At 37.7% G+C, this 20380-nt stretch overlaps 1 protein-coding gene across 1 annotated transcript in view; it reads right to left on the minus strand.

Moving 5' to 3' along the window:
- Nucleotides 1-20380, minus strand: part of AFF2 (ALF transcription elongation factor 2) — a 468515-nt gene that overhangs the window by 164943 nt on the left and 283192 nt on the right. The window contains exon 4 of the mRNA XM_063431978.1: nucleotides 12148-12192. Coding sequence (XP_063288048.1) covers nucleotides 12148-12192 — 45 coding nt within the window. The remainder of the gene's footprint in view (nucleotides 1-12147; nucleotides 12193-20380) is intronic.

Consider the following 20380-nt stretch of genomic DNA (forward strand, 5'->3'; position numbering starts at 1 on the left):
ACATATATATTTTACACCTTATTTGACACTATGTAGTGTTTTTCATAAAGCATACATTATCAGGACGCTAAAATAGGGACTGCATCGCTGAAATTAGGACAGATGGGAGGCCTGCAAACCAGACTTGCTGCAGAACAGAAATAATAAATAATAATTAAGAACAAAAACTTAATTTTAATGACTTCTCATTCACTCTGCCATAGATCATAGCAAAGTGCAAATGGGCATGTCACATTTATTTATTTATTTATAAAATATTTTACCAGGATGTATCCATTGAGATTTCTCTCGTTTTCAAGTATGTCCTGGGTCCACAAAACATTGCATTGTTACAATAGGATACAATATTACAAAAAATACAATATACAAACAATATATATATATATATATACAGATGAAAAGAGTGCACTCGAAAGGTCTTCTTAAAGATATAAACAATTTATTGTGCCAAACTTCAAAGACATACAAGTCGACGTTTCAGTCCTCGTGGGACTTTTTTCAAGACAATGAAAGGCGGAAAAAAAGTGATTTAAATATACCTTGCAGGTGATTTGATTGGAGAGTAGGTTATATGAAAGAGAGGCTGTGCAAACGTGAAAGTGATTACTCAACTTTGAAATAGGGATTAACCCCTTGAGTGCCTAATAAAAAGGCCTGAAAGTGAGTGTGGTTACGGCCAAATATCTAATAATCTGCACTCGCAGACATATTAAAATTCAAGGATAAGAAATATCGAAGCCACCTTAGAATGACTAAGTGTTTAAGAATCTATTTGAATATTTAAACAAAGTTAAACAATATCTTACGATTGCTACATTTTTAAACAATAACATAAGGTGGCTACGTTTAAATTGGAATTCCAAGTGCCAAGTGATTGCTGACCTATTTATATATATACATTGTAGAAAAAAACTTCAAAGTATATTTGAATAACCCTAGGGATACTATGTATATACTTAATTGTATTACAAATTAACGGCCGTACAGTCTATGGAGTATAACAGTAGCATCCATAAGCTAACATACCTAGCTAAATAAAAATAAATATATGAATAATATGTGATTGATTTAACAAAAAGTCTCATGAGTTAATCACCAATAATGGTTATTCTGTGACCTTTAGTACAGATATATATCAATTACTATTATTTACGAAACTGTGGCTTCTTTATCTTTTCGGGATGAAGCAGCTGAGTGGGTTGATTTCATTAAGTCCCCCCGGGGACAAAGTTCCTAATGTGAAGATCCAAAAGGCTTCTCTTTGAAGAAGTAGGACGTCTCTGTCACCCCCCCTGTTCGGGGCCGGAATATGTTCAATGCCCATAAATTTCAATGTGGGCAGTGTATGCCCTATTTCCAGAAAATGTTTGGCTATGGGGGTGGTTGCTATGCCGCTGGATAACGCAGTCCTGATGGTAGATCTGTGTCCCCTCATGCGCTCCCTGAGGTCATTAGACGTTTTGCCGATGTACATGAGTCCACATGGGCAGGTGATGCGATATACTACGTGTGTAGTGGTGCACGTGATCCTTTGCCGTATCCTGTATTCTTTACCTGAGCGAGGGTGGTAAAACGCTTTGCCCGGGGTCATACTATTGCAAGCCATGCACTTCAGACAACGATAACAGCCTGGGCTTTGAACAGACTGATGCGTCATAGATGTATCTGTATGAACCAGATAATCTCTCAGGTTCCTGTTTCTCCTATAACTAATCATAGGGGTATTCTGGAATATCGTCGGTAGTGTCTTGTCTTTTTTAAGAACCTCCCAGTTGTGTCTTATTTTCTGGGACATCTCGCCCGATAGTGAATGGAACGTTTGGGGGAAGATCATTCTATTTTGGTTGCTTTTAATTTTAGGGCCATCAGTGTAGTTTTTGAGTGCTTTTGAATATGCACACTCCAGCATTTGTCTTGGATATCCACGTTGTGAAAATTTTTCAAACATTTCTTGTACCTGGTTTGCTGCTTTTATAGAATCAGAGTTGTTCCTCAGTATTCTCATAAATTGAGATACCGGTAAAGATTTTATGAGGTTGGGTGGATGGTGACTGCTGGCGTGTAGTAACGTATTGCGGTCAGTTTCCTTTGCAAATAAAGTATACCCCAGCTTGTTATTTTCTATGAAGATACGAAGATCCAGGAAGTCGATTTGTTTGTTGTTAATTTGATGGGTAAGTCTTACTGGTGAATCCAGTTGATTCAGTGACCCTATCATGTCATGGAGACTTTGTTCTTCACCCGTCCATATGATGAACACGTTATCGATATATCTCAGGTATTTCAGAATATGATGATCATATTTTTGAAGAATGTGTACCTGTTCATATGCATGCATGTATGCATTAGCATACATGGGTGCCATAGGGGCACCCATCGATGTCCCGGATATTTGTATGTAGAATGCTTTTTCAAATCGAAAATAATTGAGTGTAAGACATAATTCCAATAATTCAAGTATATATTCAATCGGGGGCTCTATACGTTCTTGGTACTGTGTTAGTACTTGGCGCATCGCCTGAATTCCCTCCTCGTGGGGAATTATGGTGTATAAACTGCTTACGTCAATGGCTGCTAAGAAGACTCCTTGTGGGGGGAGTTCTATAGAATTTAGGGCTGCTATGACTTGCGCCGAGTCTTTGACATAGGTAGGTAGTGACATTACCGGTTTTTTAAATTTTGTGTCTAACCATTTCCCTATGGGTTCTAACAATCCCCCGATCGCCGATACTATCGGTCGTCCTGGTGGGCGCTCCAGGTTTTTGTGAACCTTAGGCACTGTGTATATGATCGGGCACCGAGGGTGGGTTTCAAATAAGTACTCATATTCCGTAGTGGTGAGGAAACCAATTCAGTAAAGTTGTCCAACAGACACTGCAAAGGGGCTTAGAAGCAGGTTTCCTCACCACTACGGAATATGAGTACTTATTTGAAACCCACCCTCGGTGCCCGATCATATACACAGTGCCTAAGGTTCACAAAAACCTGGAGCGCCCACCAGGACGACCGATAGTATCGGCGATCGGGGGATTGTTAGAACCCATAGGGAAATGGTTAGACACAAAATTTAAAAAAACGGTAATGTCACTACCTACCTATGTCAAAGACTCGGCGCAAGTCATAGCAGCCCTAAATTCTATAGAACTCCCCCCACAAGGAGTCTTCTTAGCAGCCATTGACGTAAGCAGTTTATACACCATAATTCCCCACGAGGAGGGAATTCAGGCGATGCGCCAAGTACTAACACAGTACCAAGAACGTATAGAGCCCCCGATTGAATATATACTTGAATTATTGGAATTATGTCTTACACTCAATTATTTTCGATTTGAAAAAGCATTCTACATACAAATATCCGGGACATCGATGGGTGCCCCTATGGCACCCATGTATGCTAATGCATACATGCATGCATATGAACAGGTACACATTCTTCAAAAATATGGTCATCATATTCTGAAATACCTGAGATATATCGATGACGTGTTCATCATATGGACGGGTGAAGAACAAAGTCTCCATGACATGATAGGGTCACTGAATCAACTGGATTCACCAGTAAGACTTACCCATCAAATTAACAACAAACAAATCGACTTCCTGGATCTTCGTATCTTCATAGAAAATAACAAGCTGGGGTATACTTTATTTGCAAAGGAAACTGACCGCAATACGTTACTACACGCCAGCAGTCACCATCCACCCAACCTCATAAAATCTTTACCGGTATCTCAATTTATGAGAATACTGAGGAACAACTCTGATTCTATAAAAGCAGCAAACCAGGTACAAGAAATGTTTGAAAAATTTTCACAACGTGGATATCCAAGACAAATGCTGGAGTGTGCATATTCAAAAGCACTCAAAAACTACACTGATGGCCCTAAAATTAAAAGCAACCAAAATAGAATGATCTTCCCCCAAACGTTCCATTCACTATCGGGCGAGATGTCCCAGAAAATAAGACACAACTGGGAGGTTCTTAAAAAAGACAAGACACTACCGACAATATTCCAGAATACCCCTATGATTAGTTATAGGAGAAACAGGAACCTGAGAGATTATCTGGTTCATACAGATACATCTATGACACATCAGTCTGTTCAAAGCCCAGGCTGTTATCGTTGTCTGAAGTGCATGGCTTGCAATAGTATGGCCCCGGGCAAAGCGTTTTACCACCCTCGCTCAGGTAAAGAATACAGGATACGGCAAAGGATCACGTGCACCACTACACACGTAGTATATCGCATCACCTGCCCATGTGGACTCATGTACATCGGCAAAACGTCTAATGACCTCAGGGAGCGCATGAGGGGACACAGATCTACCATCAGGACTGCGTTATCCAGCGGCATAGCAACCACCCCCATAGCCAAACATTTTCTGGAAATAGGGCATACACTGCCCACATTGAAATTTATGGGCATTGAACATATTCCGGCCCCGAACAGGGGGGGTGACAGAGACGTCCTACTTCTTCAAAGAGAAGCCTTTTGGATCTTCACATTAGGAACTTTGTCCCCGGGGGGACTTAATGAAATCAACCCACTCAGCTGCTTCATCCCGAAAAGATAAAGAAGCCACAGTTTCGTAAATAATAGTAATTGATATATATCTGTACTAAAGGTCACAGAATAACCATTATTGGTGATTAACTCATGAGACTTTTTGTTAAATCAATCACATATTATTCATATATTTATTTTTATTTAGCTAGGTATGTTAGCTTATGGATGCTACTGTTATACTCCATAGACTGTACGGCCGTTAATTTGTAATACAATTAAGTATATACATAGTATCCCTAGGGTTATTCAAATATACTTTGAAGTTTTTTCTACAATGTATCTATAATTAGGTCAGCAATCACTTGGCACTTGGAATTCCAATTTAAACGTAGCCACCTTATGTTATTGTTTAAAAATGTAGCAATCGTAAGATATTGTTTAACTTTGTTTAAATATTCAAATAGATTCTTAAACACTTAGTCATTCTAAGGTGGCTTCGATATTTCTTATCCTTGAATTTTAATATGTCTGCGAGTGCAGATTATTAGATATTTGGCCGTAACCACACTCACTTTCAGGCCTTTTTATTAGGCACTCAAGGGGTTAATCCCTATTTCAAAGTTGAGTAATCACTTTCACGTTTGCACAGCCTCTCTTTCATATAACCTACTCTCCAATCAAATCACCTGCAAGGTATATTTAAATCACTTTTTTTCCGCCTTTCATTGTCTTGAAAAAAGTCCCACGAGGACTGAAACGTCGACTTGTATGTCTTTGAAGTTTGCCACAATAAATTGTTTATATCTTTAAGAAGACCTTTCGAGTGCACTCTTTTCATCTGTATATATTGAAGGCTGAGGCAGCACCGAGGCAAGCACAAGACCGGTACATTGAGTGCGGGACATTTGCAGTTTATATATATATATATATATATATATATATATATATATATATATATATATGTATAAATATATATATAATTTGAAACGTTGACAAGTTCTATTGATTAAAACCCTTTTTGTTTTTTACAAGTCCTTGAGTGCTGGCTTCATTTGGCAGATTATATATATATTTCATTTTTAATATATATATATATATATATATATATATATGTATATATATATATATACATATATATATATATATATATATATATATACACACACACACATATATATACATTTAACATATAACAGGTGATAAATATATTCAACCATGACAGGTGCATTCTGTGCTGAGCTATATTGACATACATCTCTTAAAAGATTCTAGATTCAATGAAGATTTGACTGTGTCCCTGAGGTTATTCCATAATTGCGTTGCTCTGTAGGAAAGTTACACATTTACATAGTTATATAGCTGAAAAGAGACTTGCGTCCATCAAGTTCAGCCTTCCTCACATTTGTTTTTTTGCTGTTGATCCAAAAGAAGGCAAAAAAACCCAGTTTGAAGCACAATTTTGCAACCAGCTAGGAAAAAAAATTCCTTCTTGACCCCAGAATGGCAGTCAGATTTATCCTTGGATCAAGCAGTTATTACCCTACATTGAAAGATTATATCCTTGAATATTCTGTTTTTGCAAATATGCATCTAGTAGCTGTTTGAACATCTGTATGGACTCTGATAAAACCACTTCTTCAGGCAGAGAATTCCACATCCTGATTGTTCTTACAGTAAAAAACGCATGGCCTCGTGTCCTATGTAAAGTCCGGTTTGTGCATAGATTTCCACACAATGGTTTGTATTGGCCCCGAATATATTTGTATAATGTTATCATATCCCCTCTCAGGCGACGTTTTTCTAAACTAAATAGGTTTAAATTTGTTAACTTTTCTTCATAGCTGATATGTTCCATTCCTTTTATTAATTTTGTAGCCCGCCTCTGCACTTTTTCTAGTGCCATAATATCCTTCTTTAGTGAGGATCGAGCCACTTTTTTTTTGTATTGCGTTATGCTAAATATCGTGCTAGTACTGGATCGGAGGTTATAGGAGGTGGGAATAGCCGGGGAGAGCATTCTACTCAGGTAAGGGGGGAGCTTCCCAGAAATGCTCTTATGCACAAGGCTAGAAAGATGAAGAATGCATCGGGATTCCAGCGATAGCCAGTTTAGCTCTTTTAACATGTCACAGTGGTGGGTAAAGTAATTACATTCTAGTACAAAGCGGCAGAACGAACTATATAACATATTACGTTTATTAAGGTGGGTTTGAGGTGCGGGTACATACACTACATCCCCATAATCAATGACCGGCATTAGCATTTGTTGCACTATCTGTTTCCTTACTGTAGGGCTTAGGCAGGATTTGTACAGGGAACTTAGTTTTGGGTAAAGTTCTGAAGAGATTTTTCCAACGTGAAGCCCAAAGGATACATTGGAGTCTAGCAACATACCTAGATATTTAAAAGAGCAGACTGCTGTCAGTGTGCTATTTGGATTTGTTCTGATACACAGTTGTTGATTTTGTAGTCGTGATGGCAAAAAAATGTATGAAGAAAACTCAAACCAAATATTTTATTATCTTTATCTTTATCTTTTTACTCAACTGAAATAACAAAATGATTCTCCCATAAAATGTATAACAAATGTTCACTGCACCATTAATATTTGCAGACAACATCAACATCCGGTTGTTTTTTGTGTTTTTAGCAGACAACACTGTACATGAAAGTACCTTTATAATGTTTGCTGTCTAAATACAATGATCATCACCTTGTCTATTAAAGTGTCTTCAAATACTTAATAGCTTTCACTGTCTTGCCTCTGACATGAGAATGGCATCCATTTTCCTGCTGCTACAGCTACATGTTATTAGACTTATTGACAAACGGCTTAGTAAAAGTCTGTTCCAACAATAAACACTATTGTAGTGCGAAAAAAATGTGCTTGTAAAGAGAAAATCTAAATGCTTAAAAGATTTCAGATAAAATAGAGGTCTCTTCCATTATAACTAATGATTCAGGTCACGCATTAAAGCTGGGGGGTTTACAGAAGCCTTATAAGTGGACAAATGATTTTAGTTTTTAGTTTTTTGTTGTTTTTTTTTTTTGTTTTTTTTAAACCTCCACCTCCCATTGGAAACAAAAGTAAGTCAAATCACTCATACAAGTAAAAAAAGAAAGAAAGGAGAAAAATATAGCTTGGAAAAAAAATATAGTGCCCTAGTCTTTTTATAGCAAATTTAAGAAACATAAGAATTCATTTATTTACTTAGCAATTTAAAAGGCTCTCCTCTTGCTTAGCCTCCTGACAGCCTAATACTGGGTTGCTAAGTTACGACTATTTGACATCATCTGCTCCCCAATGTGTTCCTTCCTTTGACAAGTCCACATGATTCACGAGGCTCATCGGATCGTTACTCACTTTTCCGATGACGTCTGTATTATGATTTTAAATTCACATCATGTACACTACTTCCTTGCTGCCCGACATACAACCTACCAACCCCCTATGTTTCAGAATGCATATGAAAATATTTAAAAGTGCTTGTCAGCTGTGGATGTGAATTTGTAACCTCTACGGGCTGCTTACCTTTTTTTTATATTACAGTTACCAGAATAACATTTAGCATCTCTCACTGTCAGCTCCTATTTTACCGGAGAAAATTACTGAGCAGAAAATAAAAGGTCTACCTGCTAATTGTGTTACACGAAACATTCACATCATATAGAGATGGCACTGATTAAATCCATTAGTGATTTGAACAGCACACGCAAATGGTAATTGCACATGCAATTTCACCTGTCAAGGACATTTTTGGGCTGTTGATATATATTCATAGTGCGCTGGGTTATTACAACTAGCCATCAGGATACAGAAAAAAAAAACATGACTCTGATCACGCAGCTAATTGAAACTTTAATTTTAAATTATTTTTATCCTGGTGATATAATAACCCCTTCATAGCTCCAGGAATCTAAATCTGCTACAAACCTATCTTCAGTATACTTTCATCCCACTGGTTAAATACATGGCTTAAAAAAGGTTGTTACTCTGCAGGCCATACATGTCAAATCAGTAATCGATCATTAAAGGTGCTAATCCACTTGGCCAGGGTTTTTTTTTTTTTTTTAAAGCAAGCATCTAATCAAGGAATTAACTTCAAGGTGGAGTGGTGCTCGAACTTTAGTCCCAGTTACCTTGAAGCAAGCTGTTTTTTTTTTTTTATAACTTTCTTGAAATTAAATAATCATACATTGTGTACCATTTAGTTCAAAATTAAATAAGAGCTCACTTTCAAATCACATTGCATTTTCACGTTACTTTATATCCCTGCATGTGTCAGCGTGGAATTATGTGTGAGTTAGTATATGTTACAGTGGACCTGTATGTGAGTTGGTATGTGTCCCATTGGACCTATGTGTGAGCTAGTATGAATGTGTCAGAGTGGGCCTATGTGTGAATTAGTATTTGTTAGCGTGGGTTAATGTGAGTTATACTACAGGGCCGTTGAATGCTTCAATCTGATTGGTTGACGAACGTTCTAAGCGGTGTGCATTATTTTCAGGGAGATGCACGGCTAAAGTAGTTCCAGACTGGTCTTGACCGCATTACAGTTGCGTAAGAAATTAGTCCTACATACAAGAGCGTTTTAATGACAAAAACTTGACAAACGTTTTAAAATACATCATCTGAACAATGTTTCAAGGTGTGGTATTTGTAGTATAAGCGGAATAATTGACTCCAGGCCGTTGAATAATTAGAAAGAAATAATGCACACCCGAGGTGTAACGGCCACTCCGCTTCGCGTCGTGACCGCATTACCCCTTCGGTTGTGCATTATTTTTCTAATAATTCAATGGCCTGTCGTCAATTATTCCTTACTTAACATATATCAAACTGTGCCTGTGTTTTTGTTTTTTATGTGTCAGAGTAGGCCAGTATGCATATAGCATAGATCAGAGTGTGTATGTGTGTGAGTTAGTATATGTCAGAGTGGGCTTGTATGTGAGTTAGTATGTATCACAAAGCACTTGTATGTTTCTCATATATCAGAATGGGCATGTATGTGAGTTAATGGGTATCCCAATGGACCTCTGTGTGTTAAGTGTTTGTCAGAGTAGGCCTGTATAACATGTGCCAGAGTGTGTCTGTCAGGATTATTTACTAAGCTGAGAACTGTCAGGAATTCAAAGTGAATTTAACATGAATTTCAAATTTAAGACCAAAATATCTGAACTGGAAGCATAGCTGACTTGGAGAATTTTTCTTGTTCACCTACTATGGCCTTATATTTTACATTTCTGTCAATTCTCACTTTAGGGAGTAACCATGTGTGTGAAAATTAGAATATGTCAGAATGGACCAATATATGAGATACTTTTTTTGAGAGTAGAATCAGTATGTGCCAGAGTGGACCTACAATTTTTCACAAATGTAAGTACACCCCTCACATGTTTGTAAATATTTTATTATATCTTTTCATGTGACAAAACTGAAGAAATGACACTCTGCTACAATGTAAAGTAGTAAGTGTACAGCCTGTATAACAGTGTAAATTTGCTACCACCTCAAAATAACCCAACACACAGCCATTAATGTCTAAACCGTTGGCAACAAAAGGGAGTACACCCCTAAGTGGAAATGTCCAAATTGTGGACAAAGTGCCAATATTTTGTGTGGCCACCATTATTTTCCAGCACTGCCTTAACTCTCATGGGCATGGAGTTCACCAGAGCTTCACAGGTTGCCACTGGAGTCCTCTTCCACTCCTCCATGACGATGACGACATCACGGAGCTAGTGGATGTTAGAGACCTTGTGCTCCCCCACCTTCCATTTGAGGATGCCCCACAGATGCTCAATAGGGTTTAGGTCTGCAGACATGCTTGGCCAGTCCATGACATTTACCTTCAGCTTCCTTTGCAAGTCAGTGGTCGTCTTGGAGGTGTGTTTGGGGTTGTTATCAGGTTGGAATACTTCCCTGCGGCCCAGTCTCCAAAGGGAGGGGATTATGCTCTGCTTTAGAATGTCACAGTACATGCTGGCATTCAGTTCTGGCAGCTCCCCAATGCCGGCAGCACTCATGCAGGCCCAGACCACCTCCATGCTTGACTGTATGCAAGACACACTTGTCTTTGTACTCCTCACCTGGTTGCCGCCACACACGTTTGACACCATCTGAACCAAATAAGTTTATCTTGGTCTCATCGGACCACAGGACATGGTTCCAGTAATTCATGTCCTTAGTCTGATTGTCTTCAGCAAACTGTTTGCAGGCTTTCTTGTGCATCATCTTTAGATGGGACGACAGCCATGCAGACCAATTTGATGCAGTGTGCTACATATGGTCTGAGCACTGACAGGCTGACCCCCCTTTAACCTCTGCAGCAATGCTGGCAGCACTCATACGTCTATTTCCCAAAGACAACCTCTGGATATGACGCTGAGCATGTGCACTCAACTTCGTTGGTCAACCACGGCGAGGCCTGTTCTGAGTGGAACCTGTCCTGTGACACTGCTGTATGGTCTTGCCCACTGTGCTGCAGCTCAGTTTCAGGGTCTTGACAATCTTCTTATATCCTAGGCCATCTTTATGTAGAGCAAAATTTTTTTTTCAGATCCTCAGAGAGTTCTTTGCAATGAGGTGCCATGTTGAACTTCCAGTGACCAGTATGAGAGAGTGTGAGAGCGATAACACCAAATTTAATTCACACCTGTGTTCACACCTATTCACACCTGAGACCTTGTAACTAACGAATCACATGACACCGGGGAGGAAAAATGGCCGATTGGGCCTAATTTGGACATTTCCACTTAGGAGTGTACTCACTTTTGTTGCCAACAGTATAGACATTCATGGCTGTATGTCAAGTTATTCTGAGGGGACAGCAAATTTACACTGTTATACAGGCAGTACACTTACTACTTTACATTGTAGCAGAGTGTCATTTCTTTAGTGTTTTCACATGAAAAGATATAACAAAATATTTACAAAAATGTGAGGGGTGTACTCATTTTTGTGAGATACTGTATACGTGAGATAGTATGCCTTAGAGTGGACCTGTAGTTTTTTTGGTTTTTTTCAACCGAGGAGAGAGCTTGTGTGTGCACATGGCCTTGAGTAGATGGTTTCCATTTTATTGTATGGTGCTGATTGAGAGTGGGCTTGTACAATCAACGTTGGGCCATTATGCCCTTAGATGTACAGAAAACCCAATGGTTTGGTTGTTCACTTTCTCAGTGAAAGTGGAATTCTTTTCCTTGTAGCATTCTAAACTTATGTTCTCCTACTTCATATTTTTTTGAACTTCCTTCACCTATGTGTCTGCAAACCACAGTATATTTCATTTATTTTAGATGGGTTACAGATGAACAATATTTAACACTGAAATGTTTGATAGGGAACCTTGAAGCACAAAGTAGAAGCGCACTGACAGAGATAATTCTCTGACTAAAGTCAGTTGTCTTTGAAATATTGCATTTTCAGATTTATTACAGGAGCCAATTCCATTGTTTTCTATTGATATTTTTCTGAAAAACCTCTAAAACTACTGTCAGAAAAGCATGCAAGCCTCTGCAGACCAGCAAAACTAATGTTTTACACTTATTCTACTTTCTCTATCTATGTAACATGCGACCTCCAAAAAAAAGAGTTAAGAACTTTAGAAAATGATAAGTCATGAAGCTTTATACTCACCCGTAAGATTTCTTCAACACAACTGGGATCATTTGGAAGACTGACCTAAGTGTGAGAAAAAAAAACATTAAAATCTATGAATCAGGTAATGATAATATATATATATATATATATACTGTGTATATAAATGTGTGCGCACAACTAATTTCGTCATCCCCTTATCTAAATTTGCCCCACCAATTCGTGTCAAGGCCTTTTTTTGACTGACAGACACACACTCACAATGTCAGGCAGACACACACACTCACTGACAGTCACAAACATACTCACTGCCAGACACACACAGACACACACACATCTTCTCATACACTCACCAATTATTAATATTTTTTTTAATCTAAAAGGACATATCTTCCTCATCGCCCGGCTAGTATATTAGTAATTTAACGCCTAGGGGGGCCCTAAGGTGGCAGCCAGCTCTTGGGCCCCCCATTACACAAAACAAACAAGGCACTTTACCTGGGCACTTGGGGTGGCGTTTTTGGCGAAAAGTTCCGCCCTAGGCAAATTCATTGTTTGCCTTGTGATAATACACCCCCTGCCTGTGCCTCTTGTGAAAATGTTGAATAGTAATTTATCTTTCTTGAGCTCACTTCCATTCTTATAACTCATACCCCTGAAATGTCACAATCTGAATTAGGAGTGCACAAAAAGATTGATCCTCAGCTATTTTAAAACGTGCTGATCTAAAGGCTGGTGAAGCATTGTTGGATTTGCAGTTTTCCCACTCTCGGGGATCTATCTCTTGGACACCCTTGATCTGCATTGTCTTCTAACAAATGGGGAGGAAAAAAATGTTCAAATATCAAACCAACATGGCTGTCCTCGTTTAGATTCACTTTAGGTAATTTTGGAATCAGAAAAAAAAGTCATAGTCTAATATGTGACCCAAACAGGGGGGCACTTTAATACACAGAAACGCTGCTTGTAATAAATACAAACAAACAAAGTTCAGGAACTAAGCACCACTTGAAGCATAGGGTTAAATAAATTAATATTTAATTGAACAATTACTCTGCTTTGGTCTTTGCGTCGGATCAGAGAAGACAGATTTTAAAGGATCATTGAAACACTAAAACTCTTCAGAATTCTTTTTTTTGTGGTCTTTTTAGGCTTGTGTTCATGAAAGAATGATTGAAGAAAACTTAATATTACATGAATTACATACAACTCCTGTGATAATTTAACTTCAATAAAACAAAAATAAATTCAGTATGCTACACATTATTGCTCTTATAGTTCAATTTCATTTTAATCTTTTTAATCTGTCAAAACCGTTGCATCATGTTAGCTACAGTCGTATTGTAAAATAGTCCTTATAACCAAATTATTATACAGTTTTCAGAATAAGATGGCGAGAAATATAGTTGAACAAATGCCAGATTTCCACTGTTCTATACAGATTCCACTTTTATTACTAATATAGATTAATTCTCTTAACCTACACATATTCTCTCATACCATAAATGTGTAATTTAAATAAATCCAATTTGCTTAATATTATAATAGGTTTTGGCCCAGTACATTGTTATTGGAATTAATTCTATAAGAATGGGAACATGCAATGTGTAAAAATCACATTAATGACCTACAAATCTAAGGAAAGTAGATTTTAATTGGTTGTTTTAATGTTTATTAAAAAGTATGTATACCCGACTTGTTAGAATCATGTCTTGCATGTGGTATTGAGCTTACTGGATAAACATTTATAGTAAAATGCTAGAAACAATGTTGTACTATCAACGAACAGCTGACATCATCAAAGTGCACTGTTAACCAGATTGGAAATTAAAAAAAAAAAAAAAAAATTGGAGCATGTTTCCTACATACATATAATTCTTAACTTCGGGAGGTATATAATCGGGATTGGAATTGGCACACTTGTGATGCAATTTGCAGTGCTTTGATGCCAAAAATAGGCAGGTCCATCCTTAAAAGAGTACAGGTGTGCCTAGAATTAAGGCAGGGCTGGAGCATTACCCATAGAGGGGATGTGTCACCTTGCAGCCTTCCACCCACCCTCCCAAAAAGGTCATGTGCCCACAGAAGTGGTATGTCAGCTTGGTTGGCTACGCGACCAGCAAACCAAGAGGAGGGCTCTGCTGTAACACTATCTGCATGGTCCTCATGTCTTCATCACTGCACAAGTGAGTCTAATGATGCACTTGTGTTGTGCTGGCTAAGGACATCATGGAACCTTCCCAGGATTGTGGTACAGGACCCCACAATCGGGCTGTCCTACCAAAATCAGGTCAGAATAAAGTCGTGCAAATGTTCCTTTTCAGGATGGGCAGTTCCTCCTTAAAATCAAAACTTCCTTCTTTCATAGAAGCTAAGAATTTCTGGTGTTTAACCCCTTAAGGACCAAACTTCTGGAATAAAAAGGAATTATGACATGTCAGACATGTCATGTGTCCTTAAGGGGTTAACAGTCTTTCACACAGCAAAGAAAATCAAGCGACATGTTGATGTTCTAAAATAGTGTAAATATTCCCCTTTGTTTTATTTTTTTTTATAAAGGGTAAACTTAATTACAACCTAACAAAGCATGGTCTATTTGTTTCATCTGAAATATTGGGAGGTCTACCCATGAAATAATAAAGTTATTGTATACCTTCCAGCATGTTAAATTGCCAAAGAAAATAATGGTTTGCTTTAGGGTCGGACTGAAGGTTTGTCCAATAGAGAAGAAAATTATAATCCTTTTAAGTGACTTCAAGACGTTTTAATTGACAGGGTGTCAGTCAGTGGGCATGCCGCCCCTTTACCCAGGCAAGCCCACCCATTATGGGTGTCACATGTAATGCAAGTAGTAGGTGAACAAGAAAAATTATTTTTACCAAATGATCTGCCATCATCACTCATTGTTTCGTGCATATACAAAATAATATGTTAGTATTAAAATGTGTGAACCAACGCATATCTGCAAATGTAGACATTTTGGACATTATCCAGCAAAAGGCATGTGATTAACCCAACATTATTCTATGTTAACATATAGGAGGGGGGGGGGGTAAGGGGGGGATTGTCATATAATCCTCTTGTGAATTTGCACCTGCACAGATATTCAAGTTGTATGACAGCTGTGCTAGAATGCCCCCTCCCTCTACATAAACTATTCCTCTTCATATACACAATGAAAAAATAAATGGCATCTACCATCATCAGACAAGATGTGTTCACATAGTGTACATGAAAGCAAATTCAATAGTAAATTACATGTGTTTAAACTCTGTTTATTTTAAATGCTTTTAAAAGATACATTAGAATTTAGCAGTACTTTCCCTTATGTTTCAAATAAAATATTCTGGAGAGAAATGATTGTTAAAAGTGGCTCATTTTTGTTGGCTTTCAAATCCTTATTAATTAATTGTGCATCTCCATCGGAGCTAAATCCAAGGTTTAATGAGAACTCAAATTAAAGCAGTAAAAACGCTAAAATTAAAACACATAAGTAATGTGTGATCTTTAAATTAACGAGAAGTTATGCCAAAGCAAAAAATGTCTATAAATTCATCATTAGGAGCGTAAGTGCATTGTTATTTTTAGTTTTTAAATTGCAGCTCTTTTTATGCCTTTCTTCCAAACATAATGAATTCACAAAGTGTTTATCTATGCATCACAAAACTTCTATAAACCGGGTGAACATTGTTTTAATAGTCATTTTCTACAACTCAAATATGTTTATAGCTGGTGTTTTAAATGACTATTGATCCTACATTGTGATTGGCTGACTTCCCATTGCAGTCAATGACAATGTCCAGACATCTTTGAATCCATATATGTTTTCTAAAATTCTTTTTTCACAAAGAATCAAGATCATGAGGCTACAGACTTCAGTGAGGAAGGTGGGGGGAAGGGGTGTGGAGTTCAATTCATTGGATTAATTTAGTCCTGTTATCAAGATACATGATGTTGATTCAATGGCACTGTCTGGTCATGGGTCAGACAATGGAAGGAAAATAAAGATTTTCAAAATGTATCTTTGGGTTAACAAGTTAATAAAATGTTACTTGTGCCATTTATGATATGTTTACATTACATTGAATACAGAGGATTTAGAGTTTTTTTTTTTTTTTTAAGGATCAGGATTTGACATGATTGGTAAATTATTTATACAGATTGTAAAACAGAGATTTTAAACACATTAAAAGGGACAGAGCACTGGGGATCCACATCCACATTCTGTGTTATTCAGCTCAAGTAAAGATGTATATTGTCATTGTGCACTTCCTTGATTAATAAACCAGTCATTCACAAGATTGTTGAGTGGTGGAATAGGTTGGAGAGGTCACTGGATCCTTCACAGTTTAAACACCAAATGAACAATATTAAATAGTTTAATCATCTCCAACGATATAGATGTTATAATTTCACAACTCATTGGCACGTATATTATCAACCTCACAAGAAGGCAAGTTGACTATGTGTAAGTTGACTATGTGTCCTTTCATAGGTAAGTTGATTTTAAAAGCACCATGATCACTTAGTCATTTGAAGTAGTCATGGTGTCTGGATTGTTTCGCTTTGAAATACTGCACATATTGAGTTTAACCTCTTAGATGCTTGGTCAGCGTCATTGGGGAAGTCTGGGCTGGCTAGTGTGAATTCTCTCAGCCAATGAATGGTGATGGCAGCAGCTCCCAGATTCTGTGTCACCAGACCACCCAGGAGCATCGGAGCCAGGCAGGACCTAAACGGTTTGCCTCATTACCTAAGGAACATCGACAGAGCCCTCCTGCAACCATAACCACTACAGCAGGATGTGGTGGTTGTGATGTTTGATGTAACTCTTTAAGGTTTCATTTGTCATTAGAGATTCCTTGTCTACTCAATGAGGCTCCTTTCAAAGTTATACTGCTGCAAATCGGGGTTTCCGTTAAATGATTAGTGAATGGAGAAGTATTGTATAAAAATAAGGTTGCATGGGCATTGAAATCCCACATTACTTGAAACCTGTGTGAGATCCCCAGGCAAGTCTAATACTCTTGCAATCTGTTCAGGCAAAATTGTGCATACAGCCCCATCTGCAGCAATGTGTACAGAGTCAGTGGTTCTGAGACATATCGAGACCAATTTTATGCTTGCACTGTCTACAGCTGGCTCATATGGTTTATATAGTTTATTTAATTATTTTTTTTATTTCATATAGTTTTTTTACAGTTTGTTTTGTAAACCTATCAAACACATAAAACGCACATAAACACATACTATGCACAGATGTTATGCATCTAAAGGTGCTATTCACTGAAACGGACACTTATGCACCATAATCACTACAGAGTACCATAGAGATTATGGTGACAGGAGATCATCATTCATTGGCAGTGTAAGTTGACACTTCTCAGCCAATGAATTCCATCCAAAGTTGGACAAAACTGTTCAGCAGTTCTAAATAAAGTAAAATAAAGTAAGTCTCATAATTAATAAAATTTCTTGGTTTGGTGAGAACTCCAAGGTTGCAAATCCTGTGGATAAGCAGCAAAATTTGGAATATAAATTGTGTTTATACTTATTGGGATTTTTTTTTTTGTTTTTGTTTTTTAAATATCTGTTTTTTTGCATACATTTGTAATGCATATCTAAGCATACATAATGTAATGGAATTTTTTTTATAGGGAATGAACCAGAAAATTGCAAATTTTAGTTCAAAATATCTGAACGCTAAACACAACTATTTCCTGAACTCCGCTTGATATATTTTGTTCACAATTCCACAGTCAATGCCCGGCAATTACTAGTTTAGTGAACAGCCCTTTTGACGTCAGTCTGTTTTCTTTGGGAAAATACGTAGCTAATGATGTAGCATGACCCAACCTTCAAGAAGTCTGGCCTAACACTGCCAATTACACAGAAGAACCAAACGTTTACACTGAGAATGTGAATATTTCTCACTCTTGTTGTGGTCTGGATTGACATTGCTAGCACTTCAAACTGAGCTCAAGCTGTATTAGCGGACTAAGCTTTGTGATCTGCTCTGTAACACAGCATGTAACACCAACAGTCAAATAACACTGACAGGCTTAACTGTGGTCAAAGAGTGAAGGTCGAGATAAAGGGTTTGATGACTTGTTATTAAAAAGGCTACTCTTTTGTGATAAATCCTATTTGCTGTATTGCCACAGACTTGAAAGGTGTGGTATGAGAAGCAATCCAACAAAACGCAGCCCATTTCTTAATGGATATCGAAATAATGAAAATAATATGCGACTAAGAGAGGGAGGTTTTTGTTTCCAAATAAACTTTGCAATTGGATTGCCAACAAACCACAATTCTCATGTAAGACATACCCCAGATACTTCTTGATGAAACGCCAAAGCCACCATTTTTTTGGACACATATCACTTTTCATGTTGATGAACAGCAGGGAAATCAAGACCGTTCCTTGAATTCCACTTCAACCAAAGAGTTGATTACCTCCCTTCTACATATGAATTCTACATATTGCAAGGCAGCACTTATTCATAAGTATGCCTGACAAAATAGGTTGGATTGGGTAACCCTGTAAGTGACTGATAGAACTGGAAGTTAAATATGCTTTAAGGACTACTTTAATGCTTTTCGTGACAATTTATTTCCCTTTATTATGCCCTATTAGGCACGACTGAGCTTGTCCATCACCCCTTAATTATCAAATTAAAAAAAACAAGAGACACCATTATAGTCACATGAACAACTACAACTTAATGTAGCTATTCTGGTGAGTATAGTCAGTCCTTGCAGGCATTTTATGTAAACACTCGCCTGCAGAACAGTGCGGTGCTGAAATAAAGGTACGTTTTCGACTTATTTAAGGAGGTTAGGTGAGGCCAAGGGGATACATAGTGTTTTTAACACTAAAGAGTCAGGAATGACTCTATAGTGTTCCTTTAAGTTAAAACAAATATTCCTTGAATTCAGCATCTGGCAAGGTCCTCTTTGCTTCCTTTCCAAGCCTGTCTCTTGTCATGCTGCATCATCCATCATCCATGGTCCAATAAAATTCTCTCATAGAGAAGTATAGGATTGGACTGGTTCACCAGCTCAGAGCACATGTGCATGCCATGGACCGGTAAGAGGTGGAAGGGGAAGGAGGGAAGGAGGCAAGGGGGAGGGAAAGAAAAAGGAAGATGACCATTATAGCTGTCGCCAGTGTGCTGATAACAGACATCATTTTTGCACAGAATTGATTTTAGACAGCGAGCACAAAAAGTGCAAATATCGCAGCATGTGCAACATTTCAAGCAGAAGCACTGCACATACAAACTCCTACCACCACAACCGCTTTAGAAAGAAGAAGTGGGCATGGTGGTTGAAGTAATCCTTTAAACACCTTCACTATCCATTACAAGTATATATGGGTGGAAGCATCATGTTCTTCTTGCTCAATAACTTAATAACTTATAAATATAATATGCTCTATTATTCTGTAACCCGTCTTTTAAACAAGGCTTACTCAAGGTACTGTTATTTTAGTCTTTTAAAAAAAAATATTAATTTTATAATAATATAAAATAATAAAATCCACATGTTACTTTTTAGAACACAGAAAATCTGGAGGCCAGGAAGCATTTTCAATGTTATACTTAATAAAATACATGTTGCATTTAAGATTTCCTCTAAAAATTAGTAATGTACATTTTTGTTGCACTGTAAATAGAAAGCCGAGGAGAATTCACAGAGACCTGTGTTTACTGATGCTTACAGGGCTGTTGCAAGTATTTTCATCGCTCTAGGCAAAAATCCAGTTTAATAACCCCTTGTGTATTCCACATCTCCTCTTTTTGCCTCTTTAGTTTCTCCCTAGGTTCTATTCTTTCTCCAAGAAGGGAGAGACAGGAGAGGGCAGTATTCTGCTGTAATGCATCCACATATTTTGTATGAAATCTCCATAGAATGTCATCCCAACTGGGGGGGGGGGGGGGTGGGTTATTGCCAATAAAATCATTATTTTTTTCATTACACTTGAAAATATTTGGCAAAAACCTGGAGGGACTACACCCATAACCTCCTTGCCCCATAATTACTAGAATAAACTGTGCAATATCTAGTTGCATTTTTAAATTATGGGTTTGGGTGCCAATGTATAAAACTACCAGGGCGCCAAATGCCCCGAAGTACTCTGTAATTTTTGACTGACCACATATATCCATATATATCCTCATATCAGTAGGATTATGCTGGACAAGTCATGGAGAGCTTTTGAACTATCTGCTGGCCCTTGGAGCTGGCAAGGGATATTAAACGCACCAAA

The sequence above is a fragment of the Pelobates fuscus genome, chromosome 9 (assembly GCF_036172605.1).
Source record: "Pelobates fuscus isolate aPelFus1 chromosome 9, aPelFus1.pri, whole genome shotgun sequence".
In the NCBI taxonomy this organism is placed as follows: domain Eukaryota; kingdom Metazoa; phylum Chordata; class Amphibia; order Anura; family Pelobatidae; genus Pelobates; species Pelobates fuscus.